We start from the raw sequence: 23,167 nt of genomic DNA on the forward strand, positions 1-23,167 counted from the left end.
ATCTTTATTTACGTTACAGCACCTCTGTGTGGCTTCCCCTAACACAAAGTCGAACGTCAACAGCAACTTTGTTCTAGATAAGCAGATAGGGCTGTGCGATATGAACAAAACCTCATATCCCGATATCAGACATCTATCGTCCGATAACGATATAAATCACAAAAATGTAACATTTTCTGTAAGTTCTGTGAATCTCGGGCAGCTCGACTTGCGTGACGTGTTTCCAGCTGGGCGTCATGTAGCTGGAGTCGAGTGTTTTAACCGATGCATGAAACGACACATTTTTAGACATAAGTTGTAACGGCGCCGTTTTCTTTGTGAGTATTTATTACACGGCGTGCTGCGGGGAAAAGCCTGTTCTGACGTTTGAGTCTAAGGTTTATTTTTTAGCACCTGGCGTCTCTTTTTTACTTCTCATCCGTAAATAATCTGCTCTTTCACGTGATTCAGTTTATTTTGAAAAGTCTCAACAGGATCTTGAGCTTTATTGTGAAAGGTTTACGTGGAACATAAACAAGCGGACACGCGATGGTTTTACCGTCGTTGTTGCTAACGACAACGCATAAAAACAGGCGCTTGTCCGTCCGTAGTGTGGTTATATTACATATAAGAGAAAGAGAGAACTTTAATAATATAGCTGCTACAGTGACATCAGAACCATGAACAAATATTAATGTAAACAGTTTATTTTGCGACACCACGAAACAAACGATAGCATAAAATGAAACGACAGACGTTTTTATATCGTCATCCGATATATATCGTTATATCGAACAGCCCTATAAGCAGAAGTATGTGTAGCATCTGCAGCATGGTTATTATCCCTTCAGCTGTTTCGTCAGGGCACTGATGTCTCCGTGTGCACATCTCTCCAAAGACAGCAGGATCTAAAGGACGAGTAGTGTCTGATAGTCTGGGATGTTGAATTAGTCGGTACACTCAAATCTTGCCCTCGCCATGTTTCACTGGTATCACTGGTATAACCCTGTGGTATCGATCACAAAGAGGGCGACGAGCCGGCAGGTAGCAAAGTATGAAAGTGAAAGCATGAAATCTCAGAGATTAGTGCCGTGGTGAAGCAAGATGTCAGAGGAAAACAAGACAGAGGAGGCAAAAACACCTGAGACACACATGGTGAAAAATACTTTCAAAATAAAACAGGAAGTAAAGCATTTCTCATGAAGGTTTCTAACAGAGTGAAGTGATCTGGAGGCATCTGCAGTCATAACAACATTAAGATGACCTCCTTCACCCGAGGATACTCTGGAGCATCCTTACAAGCATCCTTCAGTTACTGCCACTAATGAGTCATCAGTCATTTTTGCCATCACCCACTGTGGAATGATGGGAGGTCAGCTGAGTGTTTCCTCTTTTTCTTTCCCTTCCTGAGAAGTGCTGTAGTGCTCCTCATCAAGCTCATGCTGGAAACATGAGGCACAGCCTGCAGGTCAGAAACACCTGAACACTCAGTGGGACTTTCTTCTTCTTTCAACTGGAGCTTTTAAGGTCCACACAGTCGGCCTCCATCCTGCCCAATCCCAGCGTCCCGCTCTGTCACACCAACCCTCTGTGGTTATGAACGGTCTCTCACCTTACAGGCTCCGGGCAGCAGGTGCAGTTTGACGTACGGGTCAGCTAAACCGTTGAAGTCCATCGGCTTCAGACCCTGCAGATAACAGAAGCAAGTGAGCATATCATTATTATTATTTGATGTTTCATTGCATCCAGATTACAATCACGGAGATGGCGAGAGGAACGTCACGGCAGGTACAGCTATCCTCTACACGAACCGTGAGACTAACCCAGGAAAGGTTATAAAAACTATCATAATAATAAAGTTAAGAGAGGAAGTGAAATATGTCACCTGGAACGTATCATTAGAATAAATACAGAATCAGAACAGGAACCCAAAACCAAGAATTCCCACTTTACTATAAATCCAGCCGCTATAACCTGTGATTCCTGACATCTTCTCCACATCTTCTCCGGCTGTTCACATCTCAGGAGTATAAAAACTAAAAGAGGCGACAGGACAGATGATTTTTCCACACGGGCAGATGAAACACTTGATTTGAATCTCTTGACCTCATCAGTGGGAGCAGTCACAAATTGCTCCTAAATCTCTTTCAACAGCTTTGACATTTGCAGTGCCGGCAGACGAAGCAATTTCTTCTTCTGTGCATATTCCCCTCCACCCCCACCCACAGCATTTTTAATGAGACCGAGGCACCACACAGAATCTGACCTTCCACATCTACCTGAAATACAATCCAGTGTCACAAGTGACAGCTATGATACCTCGAGTTTCAATTACATGTACTTTTGTTCATCAGTGTCAGACATCCAGTTTCATTTGAATGGTGTGAGCAGTTAGTTGGTTCAGCCACAGTCGTTCACGTGGACTCATGGCGTTTGTGTCTGACTCTCCTACAGCTTTGAGTTTGGGCTCAAAAACCTGCAGTTCCTCTAATAATAATAATAATAATAATAATGGATTGGATTTATATAGCGCTTTTCAAGGCACCCAAAGCGCTTTACAATCCCACTATTCATTCACTCTCACATTCACACACTGGTGGAGCAGCTACAGTTGTAGCCACAGCTGCCCTGGGGCAGACTGACAGGAGTGAGGCTGCCATATCGCGCCATCGGCCCCTCTGGCCAACACCAGTAGGCGGTAGGTGAAGTGTCTTGCCCAAGGACACAACGACCAGGACAGAGAGCCCGGGGATCGAACCGGCGACCTTCCGGTTACAGATGCGCTTCCCAGCCCCCTGAGCCACGGTCGAACAGTGTTAATGTTCACATGTGTAAACCTACAAGAGGGACTCGCTGCACCCGCCAGAGGTCCCGTGTCCACGGCAACATTGGGTCAGAGCTGGATCGTGTTTGAATAATGTGGATTCACTGCCCGCACAAAAAGCTGCTTCTTAATGTTTCTATCAAATATTTAACCTTAGAATTGGTGGATTATTCTGCTGAACGCTTCTGGCAGCGGTTACCAGGCGTGTCTTTTATTTGCTGATGTTAAAGGTGTTAAAAAATTCTGAGCTTTCCCTCGTCCCTGCAGAAAGAAATGTGTGCACACAGCAGGGAGCGCCGAGTTAATCCACCTGCTCGAATCTGAAACTGCTCCTTCATCTGCTGCAGAAATGAGTCGATGCCAGGAGGGAAATCACCGACATTCAAGTAGGTACTCAAATTAAGAAAACAGCAGAGGAAACAAAGGATACAGCAGGTGCTCAGATTAGCTCCCATCCCTCACAAAATGAAGCAATTTCATTCTCACATGTGTTTCTATTAGTGTTGCACTGCAGAGCGAGAGCAGCGCCGACTGCATCAGTGTCACGGTGATCTAAGAGGGAAGGAGAGGACCGGCTTTCACAAGCGCAGGTCGAGCTTTGCCTCTGTGCTCGAAGCGGCTCGTGCTGATCTCCACTTCGTTAAAATCTGAAGACTTTGCAGCTTCAGGACACAAACCATACATGACAGGAACAGCTTTGAGCTCCAACAACTTTCTGTCACCAGCTGTGGAGCACAAAGTGTGATTCAGTAATGGGACCAGAGTCTTTTCATTTGTATTAAGTGTTCAGAATTCGACTGTAGTTCTTTATGACCTAAAGTTAGCTTCCTGCTTTTTGTCCGTGTACATTAAATAAAGCTGAATCTGTTGTTTTTGTGATGCTTTTACTTTTTCATTTCCTTTTCATTTGTTGGTTTGTTACAGGAAGCCATTAAACATCCCCAGTTAGATTTAAGCACTCGGGTTCAGGCATCACACGGTGCCCCCTGAACCTTCAAACATACGCATGTGGCAGAAGGGAAACTTCCAGCTCGTCTAAGAAACGAAAGAGTCCAGATAAACAAACAGCGGTTATCTTTCTCATGCCAGGGTCATTGATGGGCTTCAGCCCCACTGATGGTGAAAACACCATCAAACCTGGAGGAGCTTCAGAGATGCTCAGGACTGGTGAGGAGACGTGTGTGAGAACCGCTGCAGCTCGTAGCACAAAGGACGACCGTTAGCATCGTTCTAGTAGCTCCTGGTTTTTGTTCCTGTGTGTGCAAAGTGAAATTATGGATGCATCCAAAATAAAACTGGGACGTTTGGAAATTTGTCGGGGAAACAGTTTGTGAGAGGTGCACTCGTGTCCTCATGTGTAACACGGGCAGAGAGCTGAGTAAAATGCCGTTTTTTGAATTTGCTGAAATCTGTTTCTGGTTCTTTGAAGCTAACTTTGGTGTGACTAATGAAAAGCTTTTTGTGAAATACAAACACTTTTGTGTTGTTTATTTAATGAGAACAAAGAGTTTATTCTCACTGTGAAATATAAAGCCAGCAGCCCGAGGGGACGAAACAAACCTGCTTCAAACAAACGGTCTCTGGACAGATAAACAAGGTAAAGGCAGGAGGTGAAGCGACTGCGCCATAATTCAGATCAAGCTGTCACAGCAGAGTCCAATTTAAGTGTCACAAACAACAAGAGGGAGACAAACGGAGGCTGTAAAGAGACGGCGGGCTGCAGTCAGAGCAGGTTCAGCTCCCCACACTCTGGATCTGTGCATGCACACTGAGACAGCGGTGCATGCAGCACACGCCAACATGCAGGGAGGAGAAATCTCTTTAATATATGCTGCACTTGTGCAGGTTAGCAATGCTGAACAGCCTCAGCAGTGTGCGCACGGCGACAGCAAACAAACACGTCTCCATCATATTTGTGTTTGTAATGATGGGAGACGCCTCTCAGAGGTTCTCTGAGACAGACAAAAATAACCTTTCATTTCTTTCCTCCCTCAAAATAACTCTTTAGATCCACTTTTTTTATAAACACCTAAAACTTCATAGACATTTTTTTGTTGATGTCTGAAGGCATCAAACACCGACCCTTCACTTCCTGGACTCCACAGCCTACTGTGGTTTGCAAATCCCACTTTATAAAGCTTCATAGAGGGTGGAGTGTTACATCCCAGTAACATGCAAGTAAAATACTAGAATTCCACTCAGCACACCTGGAGCTCAGGCTTCTTGAACAGTTAGTACAATAACCTCGCAGCTGCCATATTACGGGTCAAATAATGTCATTATTATAATAGACAGACTGGAGGTCCAGGTCAGATGAAGCTAGCAGACAGCTACAGCCACCTGTGTCAGCTACAGAGGCCACGCCCCTAATAATGCAAACATTGAGCCAGGCTATAAAGTGTTGGAGCCTCTAGTGGACGTTAGAGGAACTGCAGATTTTGGTTCTTTAGCCCTGTAAAGCTGATGCTTGTTGATGTTTCAGTAAAATCAGCACCAAAAAGTTTCTGCTGGGACGTCTGCAGTAACTCCACATCATCCTCACGGAGCTGCTGTTGGTCCATCTGCATTCTGAAAAAGGTGGTGCAGATTAGCAGCTGTCAGATCTTTAGGAACACCCCGCTCTGGATACATGGATCAAAGGTGGAGCTGTTGGATGGGGTGGTTTGGCCACACTGAGCGCAGTAGTTATCAGGAAGAGAATAAAATAGAGAATAAGAGTTTATAATAAATATTCCTGGTTTTTCCCATCTTCTGCCACAAGCTGGACCCAGATAAGTTTGCTCCATCTCTGTGGGCTCGTGCTGAGGGTGGGGATGTCTTTCAGCTTCAGCTCTCTCTTCATGACGTCTCAAGCCGAGAGTCTGAAATCACCGTCTTGGTGTAAGATGTGCGAAACCAGGCGTACCAGATGCTCGTAGCGATTGTGATTGATGGCTCGTTAGACAGAGCTGGATGATTCTCCTCTCACACTCAGAATGACCATAATTTACAAAATGCATTCAATGTTTTATTCAGACTTGTGACCGAGCCCATAAACCCATCAGGAGAGTGTTTACTGAGGTCACAGAGGAAGTCATGTGACTTCTGCACAACCAGGAATCTTTTTGCATCTGACAGAGTCGCCTCCTGTTTGACATTAGAAAGAATTACAGCTGTCGCAGTCAGACGCAGAGGCGACGCCATCTTTTGTAACATCTGTGAACAGTCATGGTGAGCTGTGAGATGATTCTCCGAGCAAGCCTGACGGATGAGAATCCAAAACAAGGTGCGGTGTAACCTGTGCCAGGTACAGGCAGGCCGTCACACGTCTACCATAAGGAGGAGTGATCTTTGGTGAAGAGCCAGATTCTCCATAAATACACAACAATATGCATCCTTTCCTGGCATGTCCACCCGGCCTTTAAGCAGGACTGTCTGTGGCGCTCAAATAACCCCGAGGAACGACTCAAAAACAGGAAATGGTGTGATGTGATGGCTTTAAAGCCAGGAATGAATCCCACGTGGTGTGAAGGAGAAAAACCTTCAAACATTTTGCAGCTGAAGGGATTTTAAAAAGAAGAGGGGTCAAAGATTTCAGCGAGCCGATGTCAGACACGGCTGGACAATTATGCAAAACGCCTACGAGGAGGTATTTTGGTTAAAGTGGGCGACGCTTGTACCTGATGCCAGCGGAGTAGTACGTTTAGTCTGTCAGTCTGATGTTTGGAGTGATGTGTATCGCTGCTGATATTCAAACAAAATGTCAGATAAACTGAGGAACGGTTTTAAAAGGGACGAATTACACGTTGTTTTTCATAATGACACTTTGAGGTAAAACCTCAGTGAAACCAAATGCATCCTGATGTAAAACAGCAGAAAATGTCATATGTTTCATCTCACTTTAGGCTGGGCGGATGCGACTGTTTGCTGGATATAGCACACGGCACGCCCATCAGCATCACTTTGGTGACTCCAGCTCGACACCTGCTCTTCACACCAGACACGGGTCTCCAGCCCGAGGCTCGGCCGCCTCTTATCTCACCTCCTCCTGACTCCTGACCCCTGCTCTGGGACTGTTACTGGGTCAACGACGAGCTGAGGATGCACGCATCGTTTTCCTGCAGCTTCCTCAGATCCATAATCAGAGATTACTCTCGCTCCTCAGCAGCAGCACCCAGACGAATAAAAGTGTGTGTGAGTGAAATTTACTGACCAAATAACAATCTGTGCAGCAGACCCACAGGTCCAAGTAGCTCAATAAATCTGAATTTGCACAGAAATACTATTAGAGCTCATATTTATCTTCGACAGCGCAGCCTTCATTATTCTTCACTCTGTGGAGGGAATCTAATTCGTAGCAGTTCATGAAACTGGAGCAGATTTAATTTATGATGAGAGGTGAAAATCCACAGCTGAGAGCAGACTTTAATTATTATTATATAACATAGTTCCCTGTGTTTAATCTGCTTTATGCAACTTTCTCATATATCATGATTATTATTATTATTACTCTTATTGGATTATAACTTGTCTTAAAAAAGCTAAACAAAGTGATTTTCACGTGAAGGGCTCGGGGCGGATTTTTCTTTAAAATCCTGGGATCCTCCTTAAACGTGTCTTTCATTCCTGATATGAAGGTTTATGAAATATACTGAAGCTACTGCACAGCGTAAATCAGCTGATCGGTTTTACTCCATATGGGCTGTATGCTTCCTGTTGCATGAAAACAGAGAAGAAGAGCGTGTCGGTGTCTGCAGAGCGTCCTCACCTTGGCCCGCAGCATGGTGCAGTGCAGCTTGTTGGAGCTCTGCTCGTACCTCAGCTCGAACTCCAGCGTTCCCAGAGCAGCTGGGGGATCATCGCAGGCAGAGGGAGGAAACAGACAACATCCATGATTCATGAAAGAAAACATGATTACAAGCCTCGCGTCAACAAGCGCAAGAGATCAAAACTGTTAGATTTAATTGAAAGCATGCAAGAGAACAGAGAAACATGTCAGGCATGTCATGCAATCAGAAGATGGAAATCCAATTCGGAGGAGAGCGCACGTGCCCGTGACTCGCAGTCTTCCTACAAAGAAGAGCAAACATTCACAGCCGTGCACGTGTAACAGGGCACACACGCTCGCTCAGATAACACGTATGATTCACACTAACACATCACTGCTTACATAACTAACCGCACTCATACGCTCTGAGCTGCTGTGTGTAGCGGACTAACGGCTACGTTACTCTGCTGCACGGTGAACGAGAGCGGCCTCTGCCACGTCCTGGTTTTTCTTCTTCACTGAGTGAACCTCGCGGCTCGGGGCCGCTGTGACTGAACATTTTAATGTTCAAATGACAGAAAGACATGAAAATGACTGCAGAGGCCACAGGACGAGCTGGCAGTCACAGTAACACAAAGAAAAAGAAAATCAAACACAAAGGCGTGATTTTGGCATTAAGTTCATTTCTGCGGAGCCCCTCTGATGACATGGTCGAAAAAAGAAATAAATTGTGGCCACAAAATACTACTTCGTGCCCTCGAAATAGTATAACGTGCCCACGAAGTACTTATTTGTGGCCACGAAATACTATTTCGGGGGCACGAAATAGGTCTAATGTGGCAACGAAACAGATAACCTGCGCACATCATATTGATACAATTCCTGGACAGCTGCGTAGAGACATAAGCATAAGTAGGCTAAACCTATATGCCGTGGACAGAGACGGTATGATTGGGTTTTATTTTAGGCTGGGGATGAGCTACAAATGCATTCTGAAAAACCTGCAATGCAAAGAACCATTATTACGGAGAGACATTTAAACAGGATACTGCGAGCCCAGTTGCTTTACAGACGTAAGTACGACCTGGATTTTATTGTCAACCAACTGCAAGGGCCTGAAGGATCACGGTTATCCTGTTTCGTGCCCACAAATTAGCATTTCATGCTCACGAAATAGTATTTCATGGCCACAATTTATTTATTTTTTGGACCATGTCGTCAGAGGGGCTCCGTACATTTCAGTCTTCTGATGAAAATGTTTTAGTTTTACACAGTTTCAATTCAGGTAATCAGGTAAACTCCCAACACACAGTGATCAGGACCGAGTCAGGCCACGGGCAGGTTGTACAGGACTTTGTGGGTTGTTGTGATGAGTCCTTCGTTTCATTAAAGGCGTCAAAATCAAAAGACGTGATTATTGATTTTGGGAAGTCTTCTTATAGCTCATCAGCCGCTGTCATTAAAGATACTGAGATTGTGCAGAGTGTGAGCCTGCGATTCGCTGTTTGGTAACATGACTCTGAAGAACAAGCACCAGTTGGGAGTTTTGCTATAAACTGCCAGAAAACTGTCAGGGCCTGTGGCCATGTATAACAACGCGTGCTGAGGAAGACTCGTGTTCAGTTTGACTCGTTGCCTTCGAGTTTCACCTGCGAGGTCGACCAAAAAGACTCCAGGTTTCTTTTATCCCGACTGCGACTCGTCTCCTTAATGGCAAATAATCCAAATAACTGTCGTGTGGCTTTTTATAATGATAATGGATTGGATTTATATAGCACTTTTCAAGGCACCCAAAGCGCTTTACAATTCCACTATTCATTCACACACTGGTGGAGGCAGCTACAGGTGTAGCCACAGCTGCCCTGGGGCAGACTGACAGAAGCGAGGCTGCCATATCGCGCCATCGGCCCCTCTGGCCAACACCAGTAGGCGGTAGGGTAAAGTGTCTTGCCCAAGGACACAACGACCCGGGAATCAAACCGGCGACCTTCAGATGCGCTTCCCAACCCCCTGAGCCACAGTCGCCCCGTGCTCATTTCATCATCACCATCACTTTTATTTATTCTTATTGTTGCCTTTGCTGCTAAACTAATTTCCCCTGTGGGACAATAAAGACAATAAAATAAATTGAGTTGAATTGAAAATCCATCCATTCTTTTCCGCTCGTATCCTTTTGCAGGGTCGTGGGGAGCTGGAGCCTATCCCAGCTGTCTTAGAGGATACACCTGGACAGGTCGCCACACACAGACAACCATTCACACTCACATTCACACCTATGGCCAATTAACCTAACCCCACTAACTGCATGTGTTTGCACTGTGGGAGGATGCCGGAGTACCCGGACAGAACCCACACAAACATGCAAACTCCACACAGAAAGACCCCGGCCTGAACTCAGGACCTTCCTGTGAGGCCACTGTGCTGCCCATGAATTGAGAATCTCAGATATTTTATTTGTAGATAGTACTCATACGCAGATCAACATAGCGAACACTTCTAGAAGCAAAATATTCAAACAAAAAAAGATTTTAAAAAATGAGAAATAGGGGGCGCTAGTGAGGCATATGCGAGTGTAGACGTCCCTCATCAAAATGACTTTAAGAAAATCTTTTAATGCTCTCAAAAGCACGTCAAACCCATCTTTTCGCCAAATTCATAACCTGCTGATTACTGTGGATATATTTCTGGGAGCCTTTCAACAATGGTGAAGCCCAAACTTCAGAAGAACGATCGATGTAGGCCTGGAAGCCTCTTCGGACTCAACTGGTGGGGACCCCACGCCTGCACTGGAAAAGGATGAATGTGAGCCGTCGAATAAACTGCTACTCACTGCTATGACTAGCTTGTGTTCAGAGACAAATACGATCAAGCCTAAATTGTGCGCCACACTGGACACTCACATGTTAGAGATTTCTACCACCATAAGAGGCGAGGTATCGTCCTTGAACCAGAGCATCCAGGCCTCAATTTCGGACATAAAAAGCGACATGGCCAAGCACGATAACACTTTGACTGAACTGCAGGCCTGTGCCTCAAACCACTCTGACACCATCGCCACTCTCCAGGCCACTGTGGAGCGTTTGTCTACAGAGTTAAAGAAGTTAGATGAGAAATGTGAAGATCTTGAGGCACAATCCAGGAGGAATAATGTAAGAATCACGAGAATACCAGACGGCATAGAAGGACCCAGAATGAGTTTGTTCCACAACTTTTGGAGGGGGCGCTATCTCTCGAGGAGAAGCCGCTAATCGATTGACCACATAGAGAAAAAAATTTAAAATTTAAAAACTAGGAAAACACGAGGAAAACTAACTTTGAATCTGAGTTTAAGTAAATCCCTCAGAGGCTGGATTATGTCTTCAGTACAAAGATGATGTGGCTAACTAATCCGGTCGTTAAGTGATGACGTGACAAATCCTACTTCCAGGCCTAAAGTAGTCTGCGTTTAATATGGCTTTTGTGTTGTTAACATGTTTAATGTTTTGTATTTTCTTCTATTTGATCTCAAAAAGCTCCTAAAACAGTCAGTGATCACTGTTGACCTCCCTCGGCTTTTATTACCGCTAATCATTTATTTAAGCTCAGTTTTTAAAACCTTAGGATGTAGCTACAGCCCAGCCCATGCAGCAGTATATGAATGACTAACCTCGTATTGTGGATGGATTATCTCAGTTGTTCTCCTGGCTGAAGTTTGGTCCTTTTACAGCATCCTGCCATGCGATTACATTTGTTCCTGACCACCGAGAACACTCACGTTAACTTTTATTGAGTGGAAAAAAGTTAGCTTGTTTATATTATGCTAACATAGCTGTGTCGCTAGCGGTCACGTAGCACATCGTTATATACCAGCTAGCCAAACTTCAGTAACCCTACAAACGTCACTGCTGTTTAGTTTTCTGTCTTCATTTATGTTGGAAGTGATAACAGAGCTGTACGTTTTAATTTGTTTCCAAAACCCCGCAGTCAGGACATGCTATATTGTATTTAGATAGAAGCTAGCGAGCTAACTTCCTGCTAACTTCTAACTCCGTTAAATGTCATAAATTCCGTTTTCATGGATGCCTGGATGTTAAACTCAATTGTTACACCTGGTAGAGCAGAACGCTGATCATTTTATTAAAGATGAAAGACTTTAGACAGTTTTTCAACTCTCAGTAATGCCATAGTGATCGTTTGATATATGGAGCTGCAGCGGAGTTTAGACCCAGACACGGCTAGTGACGTCAGACTGAACGACCGGATTAGCTTAGCTAACTGCACACAGTTGGTACAGAAAAAGGCGGGAAAACCAACTGCCATCCAGCGTGAGACACAGACATGGAAGCCTGTTGATTTAGTCTCAGCGTCTGTCCTGTATAAGAGTAAAACTCAGCATCTCAACACTATGAGACACATTTACAGAACAGCTAATGATGACTTTATATCTCATAAGGTCCTGTTTGTATCTGATAGCTCACTCTGCATCCCAAAGACATGATCGCTGTCACATCCAGGTAGCTTTGCATCTCGTGGCCCCGACTCTGTATCGTGTAAGATAACTAACTGTCCCACAAAGGCAGCGTAGTAATGATGCTGTATTTTAAGTCTGTGTGTCTTTTAGTACCTCGAGGCAGAAGCAGACTTCAGTTTCTGTATTTCGAGTCTTTTGGCCTTTTTTTCTGTAAGTAAAACATCAGACGTCGTCCTCAGAAACTTAAATCAGTGCTTCTGACTGTTGGATGCACTTTTCTGAGTCCATCCTATAGTCGTCCTCTCTCTGCTTAATCCACTGCAGTCCTGAACACTGAGTAAAAATAAAAAAGACTCCTGCTTCCACCCACCTAGATTGACTTACAGCAGCCCGAGGCAGTGACGGCTGGAACATGTCAGCAAAACCTCAAAACGCCCTGTGACCGTCCTGCGCAGGAATCATCGCTCTGCAGCAGCGAAGCCCGAGGCTGCAGGGATCACGCGTGCACAAAGGAGCGCCCCTGTGAAGGCGTTCTTTGTTAGCCAGAGTTCCTTTTATGTTTGATCAAAGCCTGGAGTTTCTGTTCGAGGAGACGGCCTGTCAAACTTTGGCGCTCCGCTCCTCCCTCAGGCTTTCCCCGCTCTGATGAATCTGACGCCTCGTTATTAAAAAGCACAAAAAAATCATCAAGTGGTGACTGCAAAACAAATATATGTTAATGAGGGGATAAAAATGGTAAAAACCTCTAATTAGTCTTTGCTTTCTGAATCACAGCGGAGCTTGAAAACATGTCAGCAGCTCTGAGAGCATTCAGCCTGACTCATTTATCACAATTTATTCTCGTGTTGTAACTGAAGCGGCGATGAAGGAGAGGATGAAGGAGAGGATGAAGGAGACGATCGGCGCACTCGCGCTCCTTCTGCTCCTCCAGACGAGCCGGTGCCATCACATTTCAGCCATCTCTGAAGTTGACGTGTTTCGGCCGCGTCTTCTACCTGCCTCCCCAAAAACACTCAGCATCTGCAGTCTGGCCGAGCTTCAGCACGAGAGGCGTACGCGTCAATGTGTTGGTTACGTATGTGTGAGCTGCAAACACATGAATTATGCATCCACGGTGCAGCGGTGGAGGAACGGCTGTTAGGGTTGCTGCTGGTTAAATCCATGAAACGATCAGACTGGAGCTGCTGCAGCGTTTTTAGGTCCCTCAGTTACCCTGAGCGACCTTCGTGGTGCTTCTGCAGACTCTGTGACCTTTCATCCCAAACCCACATCGACATCTCCATAAAAGGTGATTACGGCACGTTAGCCAAAGGAGACTTGAGCACTGTTGTCTGAAGGAAATTCACAATGAAAATATTTGTTTTCGTTCCAGCCTAAGCCGGCTTTCAGCCTCCAGTAAACAACATGATTCACTAAAAAAGACGAGAAATAATTCAGCCCCAGATTTGTTCTTCAGAGAGAGAATTAAGAGATTTAAGAGACGTGGAGAAAATATTTCAGTCCATCTGACAGAAACAAAACATGCTGTGATGTCACGCAGAGGTTTCTCAGCCCTGCTTTATCTGCACTACTGTGCATCCACGCAGGGGTGTTGATCTGGTCAGGTATGTAGCAGAGGGATTGTTCGTGAGTTTCAGCTGCTTTGGTGTTCATTAAAATAACAACAGGGGCAACAATGAGTGGGATCATCCTGACAGAGAGCAGCGCAAAGGCAGAAACATACAAAAAGAGCTTTGGATGTCCTCCAGGAAGCCTGGAGATACATCTGGAGATCCTCACCGAGCCGACAGAGCCTGAGCTGGAGGAGGAAGCTGCTCACAACACACATTCACTTTCAAACTCATTGCAGGCTTTTGTTCTCTATAGTGTTGTGTTTGCATGTTTGACTACAATTTTGAAGCCATTTTCCTGCAAAATATAAATGAATGAAGGGTAACTGTAGACTGACAGCTGTGATGGTCCTCTGTGCTGTGTTACAGGCCTGACGGTAGATAACCGAGAAAAACAAATCCAAACCCCAAAAGCATCACTGGGACCGTGACAGTGGCGAGTCACGATATTTTTGAGCCTCATGAAATGTATGAAAACAGACTTGAGACGGAGCGCCGTGCAGGAAGCAGCCTCAGGGTGACGTTAAACAGATGTGTACAGATGCAGGGTGACACACGCACACAGACACATGCCGACAGCGAGGCTCACTGCAGTCGTCGCTGTCGGAGCTGTTGATCTCCACCGACGTGTCCACGCTGCTGGTCAGGGATAGGGACCCGCCCCCGCCGGGCCTGCCCTGGGCCAACAGAGGAGACAGGAGGTGAGACCCGCCCATTCCCGAGGCCACCGAGCCGGGGCTGAGGGACGGCGGCGGGGACACGGCGGGGTTGGGGGAGACGGGGGTGGGGGAGGTGGGGGACAGGCGGGGGAAGTAGGCGGAGATCTGGCGGATGGGTCTGATGGGGCCGGGGCAAACGTCTATGGCCATGTGTTCCTGGATGGAGATGCTGAGCTTCTTTCCTCTCCGAACCGTCATAGAGTCTGAAGACAAACAAACAAACATGTTTACTCACTGAGAGCTTTGATCTCAGCACATTAACAGCATTTAAATTCAGATTGTTTCGTTTATTCTGGTTTTTTTAGTTTAAACTAGATTGGTCCAAATACAGACGAATTAGATTTAGATTAATAATAATTAACTTTGATTTATTGGTTTAACTTTATGTGGGTTTAATTGAGTTTACTTTGGTTACAGTTATATTAAGTTGGTTTAGTTGAGTTTAAATTTGGGTTAGTTTGGATTAGTAGTCTGGTTTATTGTCTCTGCTTTGGTTCGTTAACCCAGTTAGTTACAGACCCAGAATAAGTGTTTAACCCAACAGTTTCCTAAACCTGAGCGAGCATTATGAACACTGACTGACATGCAAACATCTGACGTGACTTTCTTTACGTGTCCTTAAGAAGACATTCATGAAGCCGGGTCTGGATATCCGTTTGGACTCATTTGTTTGAAGTGACTCACAGAAAAACTGAATAAAAGCTGAATGGATCTGTTGTGATGAACACCTGAGGAACACTTGAGTGCGTTTGATGTCAGATTTCAAAGGAAATAGCACGAGGCGTTTGACAAATTAGTCACGGGAAAGGTATTGCTGCTGTCACAGGACTTAATTGAGCCACCAGGAGATGAAAAGAATTTGAAGGGAGCCTCAGATTTTAGGCGGTTCATGACTAATTATCCCAGATTTTTCTTCCTGGCAATGAAAGGAGAAATTGTCGTCATATTTTGAGGAGAATCTCTGACAGTCACGGCCCTGAAGACACGATCATTTTAAGGGTTCTTTGTAGTGAATTGTACCTGCGATCTATCAGAGATACCTCATCACACGGCGCTGCTTTCTAAGAACTGAATGTGACGGGCTTCAGGTTACATCAGGTAAAATAATAGCAGTGAGCAGTGGAGCCTGTCCCAGCATTCATAGCTGTGAGAGGCGGCGCACACTTGGACAGGTTACCCATGTGCCGCAGGGTGAACACAGAGACAGCCGGTCAGTCACACCCTGTTAGCTGCATTTCATTACAAAATAAAATCCACGAGGAAGAAACACTTTGACTCTTCCTTCTGTTTGGTCTTATTATCCTCGCCCAGCTTTTCCTCCTTTCTGAATAACTGCACTGTAATTATACACTTTGTTTCCCCAACCTATGCTATTTAAAACATCCTCAGCTGTCTCTGGATAACTCGAGTAAGGATGTCTCAAACTGCTGCAGCAGTTTGTTCAATAATCCTCTGACCTGAAATTAAATGCAGTGTTTCATTTGACAGAAACTCGGTTTTATTTTGGCACTAACAGCACATCTCACACAGACGGAGGCAGTTTTATTGACAGCCGGCTGTAACACTGATAAATATGTTAAGCCAACTGCAGGCGACTACTGTTGTGGTCCAAAGACAGGAATAGACTCGAGCTGCAGGAGAAATATCAGCTAAACTCTGCGAAGAAGCCTCATCGCCAGCCGTCTTTATCCAGATGTTCAATCCTGTTGTCACTTTTACAGCTGCTGATCTCTATGAACATGCCGGGTCAGAGATGAAGAGGTGGACCAGCTGACTAACAGCAGGCCAAGAAAACTAGCATTGGATTAACGGGGAAGAGTACAGTCCAAGAGCCAAGACCCAACCAGGCAACCCACATCATCACTGAAAGATCAGAGTCATAGTCGGAGTACCAAGGCAAGAAAAACAAGACCAAAGAGCCGAGACCAAAGCTCAAGATCTCCACTTTATTTATGCAGCACCAAATTACAACAACGGTCACCCCAAGGTGCTTTATATTAGACGTAAGTACAATAATATAGATGAAACTCAACAATTATATGACAGCGAGCACTTTGGCGACAGTGAGAAGGAAAAACTTTGTTTTAACAGGAAGAGAGACGGGTGCAGTGAAAATCAGCAGGGCTGAGCGGACGTAGACCGAGATACAAGTCAGGACACATCAAACATGTGAGCAGAATATCCCAAATTAAACACAGCAAACAAACTAAAGTCAAGACCAGAGTGAGTTAAATATCAAGTTCAAACCAGGCTGGACTTTAAGTGTTGCCGGACGAGTCTGATCAAAAGAAGACACGAAAACCTCGATGTCACTGAAAGCAGAGATACTCCTCAGAGTGACATGAGTGAGCTGACAGAGTGACAGAAAGTCGTGGAAGCCTTTCCACGGGTGTCTGTCTCCACAGGAATGACGAGGCCAAGTCTCAGCCCGGTGCTGCGAATCAAACGCACCCGATTGGCTGATCATCACCAGTGTGAGCACATCTGTAGAGCTGAGGTTTCTGATGTTTGCAGGTCTGGAGCGTTCAGATGTGTTAACAGCGACACAGTCGTCCCAGGAGTGGACGTCCCAGCAAATTCAGCCTGAGTAAAAACCCAGGAGCTCCATCTCAGACTCCACAGGCCCCAGTCAAAGGTTAAAGGTTAAACGTAGCAGCACAGTTAGAAACAGACTGAGCAAGTATGGAAAGTCTGTCCATGAAGCACAAAACCAAACTCATAAGACCTCAGAGCAGCTGTGAGCGCGGCGCTGGAGGGATGATGGTTTGGGTACCTCGGGGTCACTGAGTGGACCGTGAGCTCCTTCATCAACAGCAGAGTGTTGGACCTCAGCGACACAAACAGAAACACCTGTGTGGACGGACACCTGCTGCGTTCATCAGCCCGGCTGTGCTCGAGGGAGTTAAAGCTGCAGAAAAGGACCAGCGCAGCTGTTTAAGCTTAGAGCTAACAGTCAGGAGGCGAGCGTGTTCGATCCCCGTGTTAAAGGAAACCCTTTTCTTCTATTTGACACGTGGTAGTCCTGACAGCAGCTCCACGCCGCTGCAGCAGCTGACAGCAGGTGTTTAATGAGGAGTGTGTGTGTCTGACACATGAAAAAGAGGGAAAGAGGGAGGGTTCATAGAAAGCGCAAAGAAAAGGTGTCGCAGCAGGACGCCGACGCACATGGGCCGATGAAAACAGGAAGTTTAACGACCACAGTCCTGTAAGGAGGTGTGGACATAACTGGGGGGGAAATCACACGACCAGAACGACCCGAGAGTGAAAAGTTAGCTCGCTAACAACACACACACACAGCTTGCAGGTTGCATGAACAGCAGGGGGAAGTCAAACGGCTTCTTGGGCCTCGAGCCAGAATATTTAATCAGCGAGCCCCTGAGTGAAGATCTCCACCTGCTGCAACAGCGAGACAGGTGAGACGCCTGAACGCAGCTCAGACTGCAGAGCGAGGCCTCAGCAGCGTTAGCAATGAGAACAAACCGCAGTCAGAACGGCTCACCTCAGCCCCAATGTGTTTGCTTTAGAGCAGCTTTGCTCTCAGATTAAACAGATCTTTGAGTCAGGCTAACGTTTGTGCAACTCGAGGCTCGAGGAGAAATACTGAGCTACAGATGAGCTAAACGAGTCCAAGAAAACAGTTCAGAGATCTGCTGTAAATAAGCAAAGGCTCTGCCATCACGTTTACATCTCTGTACACACCAGAAACCACATCAGATTGTGCATCAGGCTGGAAACGTGTTTATTTCTGCTGCAACGTTTAACATAGGAGTCTGCTGGAGCCCCTAGTGGACGTCAGATGAACTGCAGGCGTCGGCTTCATTTCAAACATTGTTTTATCTGCAGGCTGAATAAAAACCACATAGATAAATGCAAAGTCCCTCTGAATTCAACATGCACTGTTATTATTTTTAGAAATTGACGCTGATGACGTCAGCATCCTGTTCTATTTAAAATATCTTTATTTACTGTGCAGATTAAAACGCCTGATTACATTTGATAATAAAACCTTCTAGACTTTATGTTCCAAAGCCTGAACACAAAGTCAGTCAGTCATCTTGCTCCTGAGTGAGAGAGCTGAATCCTCACGCTTTGACCTTTCAGAGTAATTTTCGTGGTCAAATGTGGCGCCAACAGCCCTCCAGACCCGAGGAGTGCAGATCGCCGCCGCAGGCTCGAGTGGACGCTGAGTGACCGCACAGGTCGAGGTAAACCGTGTCAGAGGTATTACACGATGATTCACTTTAACATTTACCTGTGAATATGATACAAAAACACATTTTATGGGACTTTCAGTCGTTTCAGCTGCAGCACACGTATGACTCATGCCTTGAAGTGCTGATTATAAGAAATGCTGAAGATTGCTTATTCAAGGTAAAGTCTTTTAACTAAAGGCCATGATGAAGCAGAAAAGCTTTCTCAGAGTTTCTTCTATGTGGAGCATAAAGCAGCGAGTGCTGCCTCTGCTCGAACACTCTGGGGACGCTAAACAACACCAATAAATATGCAACTCCAAACCAGCTCCACCCTCAGGAGAGCCGACTCGATTTAACCAGGAAAAATACACAACAGGCAAAATAAAAGTACGCAAGTCACTGCTTCTACCGCCAGTGTCATCCTCCATGTTTTTCTGCTTTATTTACTCCACAAAGACTAAAATTCAAAATCTTACATTTGTATTTCCTTCTATTACTGGCTTATATGGAAGGCCACGCATTAAATTATTAAAATAGATTAATTAATAAATCAATATGCCATGAAATGCATTATTATTGCTTTTGGTTGTATTGCACTATATCCCCTCTATTTATGTACTCTGTGTGTAATCCATTACTTTGTTTATTAGATATCCATCTCACGGGAACCAGCAGCCCTCTCTCTCTGTCAGCCACCTCATTCATTTCCTCTTTTACTTTGATAGCTGGTCGTCTCTGTTTTTGAGTTTCACTTCCTCCTCGTTGTCTTGATTGTGTCCAGCTGTTTCTCGTTGCCCTCCTGTGTTCGTCCCTGTCTTTGCCTGCCTGTGCTGGTTCTGGTCACCGTGTTACTCCCTGTGCACTCTTGGATCTTACAGCCGGGTCTTTGACATTAAAAGTTTGATATTTGTTCCTGAGCTCTGCCTCCCTCGTTCTGCGACTCGAGTTAGGAAACTCTCTCTGTAGTTTTTGACAGATGCTGTTCAGTCTGTCTGTAAATCTCCCACTGCCTCCCTCTCTGACTTCTGCATTTGTTGCACCAACATGGAGTCAGCATCCACCCTTTTCTGACTGCGAGCTGTGGCCTCAGATGTGGATGCTGATTCTCATCCCGTCTGCAAACTGCATCAGAGTGTGCGGGTGGATAATCCCTGCAGTTATGAACACGCATTACATTACAGCAGACTGAATAAAAATGTAATAGTTTTAATAATATTATAATAATAATATTTTCAGCCTTCGTTCGTGCACTGATGCCAGCACTGAGGTAAACTGAATGTAGCGCGGCTCAGAGACGACCGGACTGAAACCTCTGAGAGCCGAGGCTGGAGAACAGAACTGTTCAGTTTGTGACAACATTTAATCGTGCTCCTTATTCTGTTTAACGAGCGCGTGTTTTTCAGCTTAGCAGTGTTATGTTGAGATTCGTGTCCACAAACTGAAGACTTCTGCTGTTAAATGAGCGCGGCGGCGAGGACGATGCAGCTGTAAGGAGATGCAAACTGCTCGTCTGGGTTTAGATGAAGTGTAGAAACCGTTTGGGGGGTTTTAAAGCTCAGTTTTCACCAGGCTGAGAAGATGTTCACAAACACACACAGTGTTGTAATGACTAGCTCACCTTCTGCTCTGAGACCACCTCAGAGTGAAAGGAGGGAGGGGCCTCGTCATTAGCCCAAAATGTTCAACAGCTGGCTCCAGTTATCTAACGCCTGAGCTTGGACCTGCAGCTTCTTTCTTGTTAAGTGATCATAAAGAGAGAGGACGACTCAGATGTCCGACAGGACATTTAAGCAGTGGGAGATTTCACACGCTGTGTAATTGGAAGGAGATCATGCTTGTTTAAGTGTCTCCTCCTTAGAAACTCTGCAGGGCGTCCTTAACAAAGCCGGAGCAGAACCTCGAGTCGAACATGCACGCGCCGATCAAAGAAAAGATTTAGGATTGGACGCGTCCTGCACATGATGTTGCTTATTGTTCTTAAATATTCCACTTAAACCAGTGGAGCAGACAGGGTAAGAGATTAGGAGCTAACGACCTGCTGCTGGATGCAGTTTGGAGAATGCACCAGTTTTGTTTTTGTGTTTTACTCGGAGATCTGAGGAGAGATTCTGCTGTGTTGCTTGGTTCGGCCCTCAGAGAAGAGCTCCAAATAAAATTAACAGAATAAATCCTCATTCTGTGTGTTCGGCCTGCAGGAAGCTTGAAGCTTGTTTTCAGGCAGAAGTAGTGCAGTCCTATTAGCAACACACAAGACAGAAACAGCAGGGTCACAAAGCATTGCAAGTGTCTGTGATGCTCCTTCAGTTCCCAGAACAAAAACACACACAGAGCTCACGAATTTACACATTAGCTACACCTAACAACCAGCAAAACACCTGTATACGAAAGATGGTCATAATCAACCCAATGGTTAGATTCAAACAGCACAAACAGGTCCAGAGGTGCAGTTCAGGTGAAGCTAGCAGACAGTTAGCAACTAGAGTCACCTGTGTCACCATCCACCTGTCAGTCACAGAGGCCACTCCCCTAATAATGCAAACTTTAATCCTTAATACAATTTAAAAAGGTGAGTTATAAAAACAGGTGCTATGAAGGGGACATGATCCGCAGAGACCAAACTGTTTGTGTATCAGGCTGTAAACGTGTTTATTTCTGCTGTAAGGATTTAACATGAGGGTCTATGGGGACTGACTCACAGCTGCCTCAGCTGGACATCAGGGGAACTGCAGGTGCTGGGGCTTCATTTTTCAGCCTTAGATGCTAATGTTTGGGCCATAGCGCTTTATTAACGGGGAAAACTACGTTTTCTAGATAAAATCTCAATTCTAATCAGCTATTTTATTCTATTTAACTTATCCTATTCTATTGTTTTTGTTAATTGTTGCTGCTCTTAACTTTGTACTGTCCACTTTCTGCCGTGACCAAGCAAATTTCCCACTTGTGGGACTAATAAAGGTTTATCTTATCTTATCTTCATTCACCTAATTTTCCAGGGAAGAAGAGTGAGCTTTGAGATGCTAAAGCATTTCAGCATCAACATTTTAACTTTACTGAATTTAATTTGAACTTAATTTAATGAGAAGTCAAATTTATTAGGCTGTTCTTGAACGCTAATCACTTTGTCCCACTGAGGAGATCTCCAGGCATCGTGTAAAATTTCAAAATGTAATGAGGATGTAATTATAAATTAGAAGTCACACATCTGAGACGCCGTCTCCTGGGTTTAAAGCTTCCTGTTTTGATTTTCAGGCCCTTCCCACTCTGTCACGTGTGTTTGCTTCCCGAGTGTCTGTGGCGCTCGGGGCCGTCATGTTTAATTCAGGGGGAGGTGGCGTTTATCAGCCAAAACATTCTCCCACATGAAAGTGAAACCTGGTGCCCGTCCAGTGTTAGATATGCAGTCACAGCGGGATTACTGGTGAGACTTCGACACAGGGGAGGATCTTAATGAAGACACACAAAACGCCTCTCCCTGCCGCCACTCACTCGTGCCGGTCTCGTTCCCACCCTGGAGTCTGCAGACGCTCTCCCCTCCCCGCTTGTTTTTACTCGCCCTGTCACCGTTTCATGTTCCTCTCCGCATTAACAGTCTCAGCCTCGCTGTGCAGAGGCAAGTCGGTGGTCAGAGAGTCCTGTCACCTCATATACGCTCACCTGATGGCTGAGTGAATAGAATAGAATAGAATAGAATTCAACTTTATTGTCATTGCACATGCACAGGTACAGGGCAACGAAATGCAGTTTGCATCCATCCAGAAGTGCTTTAGTGATATAGATATATTACAATATATATTAGCAATAATATAGATATGTGAGTATAATACAGAAATGGGTCTATTATGGAATGTTATAATGTACACGGTATGAAGTATGTTGTGAATATTCTATAACTATAAGTATGTACAGGCTGTAGTGAGTACAAGCTATGTACAGGCTATGAACAGGATATAAATATGAAAAACTATACAGAATATGAAATAAATAACTTTACAGAATCTGAGATATACAGCTATACAGAAATGGGAACTATGCAAGTTGTAAACAGTTGTAGGATTAAAGATTATCGAATGTACAGAATGATTATTTACACAGAGCTATACAGTAGTGCAGTTAAGATAAGTGAGGGTGTAGATGGTTTCTACAGAGGCTATATAAAGTGCTAGTGGTTGTGAGTGGTGGTTCAGTCCATGTTATTATTGTGTGTTTGAGGGTACAGTTGTCCATTGTGGGTGTGTGTATGTTCAGTCCATGAGTTTAACGTGGGTCAGATGTCAGGAGGCAGAGTTCAGGAGTCTGACAGCTGTGGGGAAGAAGCTGTTCCGGTACCTGGTGGTCTTAGTCCGGAGGCTCCTGTAGCGCCTCCCAGAGGGCAGGAGGGTGAAGAGTCCATGTGATGGGTGACTGGGGTCTTTGATGATTTTCCCAGCCCTTTTCAGACACCGCTTCCTGTAGATGTCTTTTATGGCAGGAAGTGGTGCTCCGGCGATGCGCTGGGCAGTTTTCACGACCCTCTGCAACGCCTTCCGGTCCGAGGCAGAGCAGTTCCCGTACCAGACTGTTATACAGTTGGTCAGGATGCTCTCGATGGTGCAGCGATAGAAGTTCACCAGGATGTCTGAGGACAGGTGGTTCTTCCTCAGAGTCC

The 23,167-nt window shown here is 45.2% G+C and overlaps 1 protein-coding gene across 1 annotated transcript in view; it reads right to left on the bottom strand.

The window, feature by feature from the left end:
* The window catches only part of doc2a (double C2-like domains, alpha), a 62,645-nt gene that overhangs the window by 31,504 nt on the left and 7,974 nt on the right, over positions 1-23,167 (bottom strand). Inside the window, exons 2-4 of the mRNA XM_040031819.1 lie at positions 14,200-14,532; positions 7,551-7,630; positions 1,592-1,666 (exon numbers count right to left, since the gene is read on the bottom strand). Coding sequence (XP_039887753.1) covers positions 1,592-1,666; positions 7,551-7,630; positions 14,200-14,527 — 483 coding nt within the window. The 5' untranslated portion in view covers positions 14,528-14,532. The remainder of the gene's footprint in view (positions 1-1,591; positions 1,667-7,550; positions 7,631-14,199; positions 14,533-23,167) is intronic.

The sequence above is a fragment of the Simochromis diagramma genome, unplaced genomic scaffold (assembly GCF_900408965.1).
Source record: "Simochromis diagramma unplaced genomic scaffold, fSimDia1.1 OVJJ01000228.1, whole genome shotgun sequence".
Classification (NCBI taxonomy): domain Eukaryota; kingdom Metazoa; phylum Chordata; class Actinopteri; order Cichliformes; family Cichlidae; genus Simochromis; species Simochromis diagramma.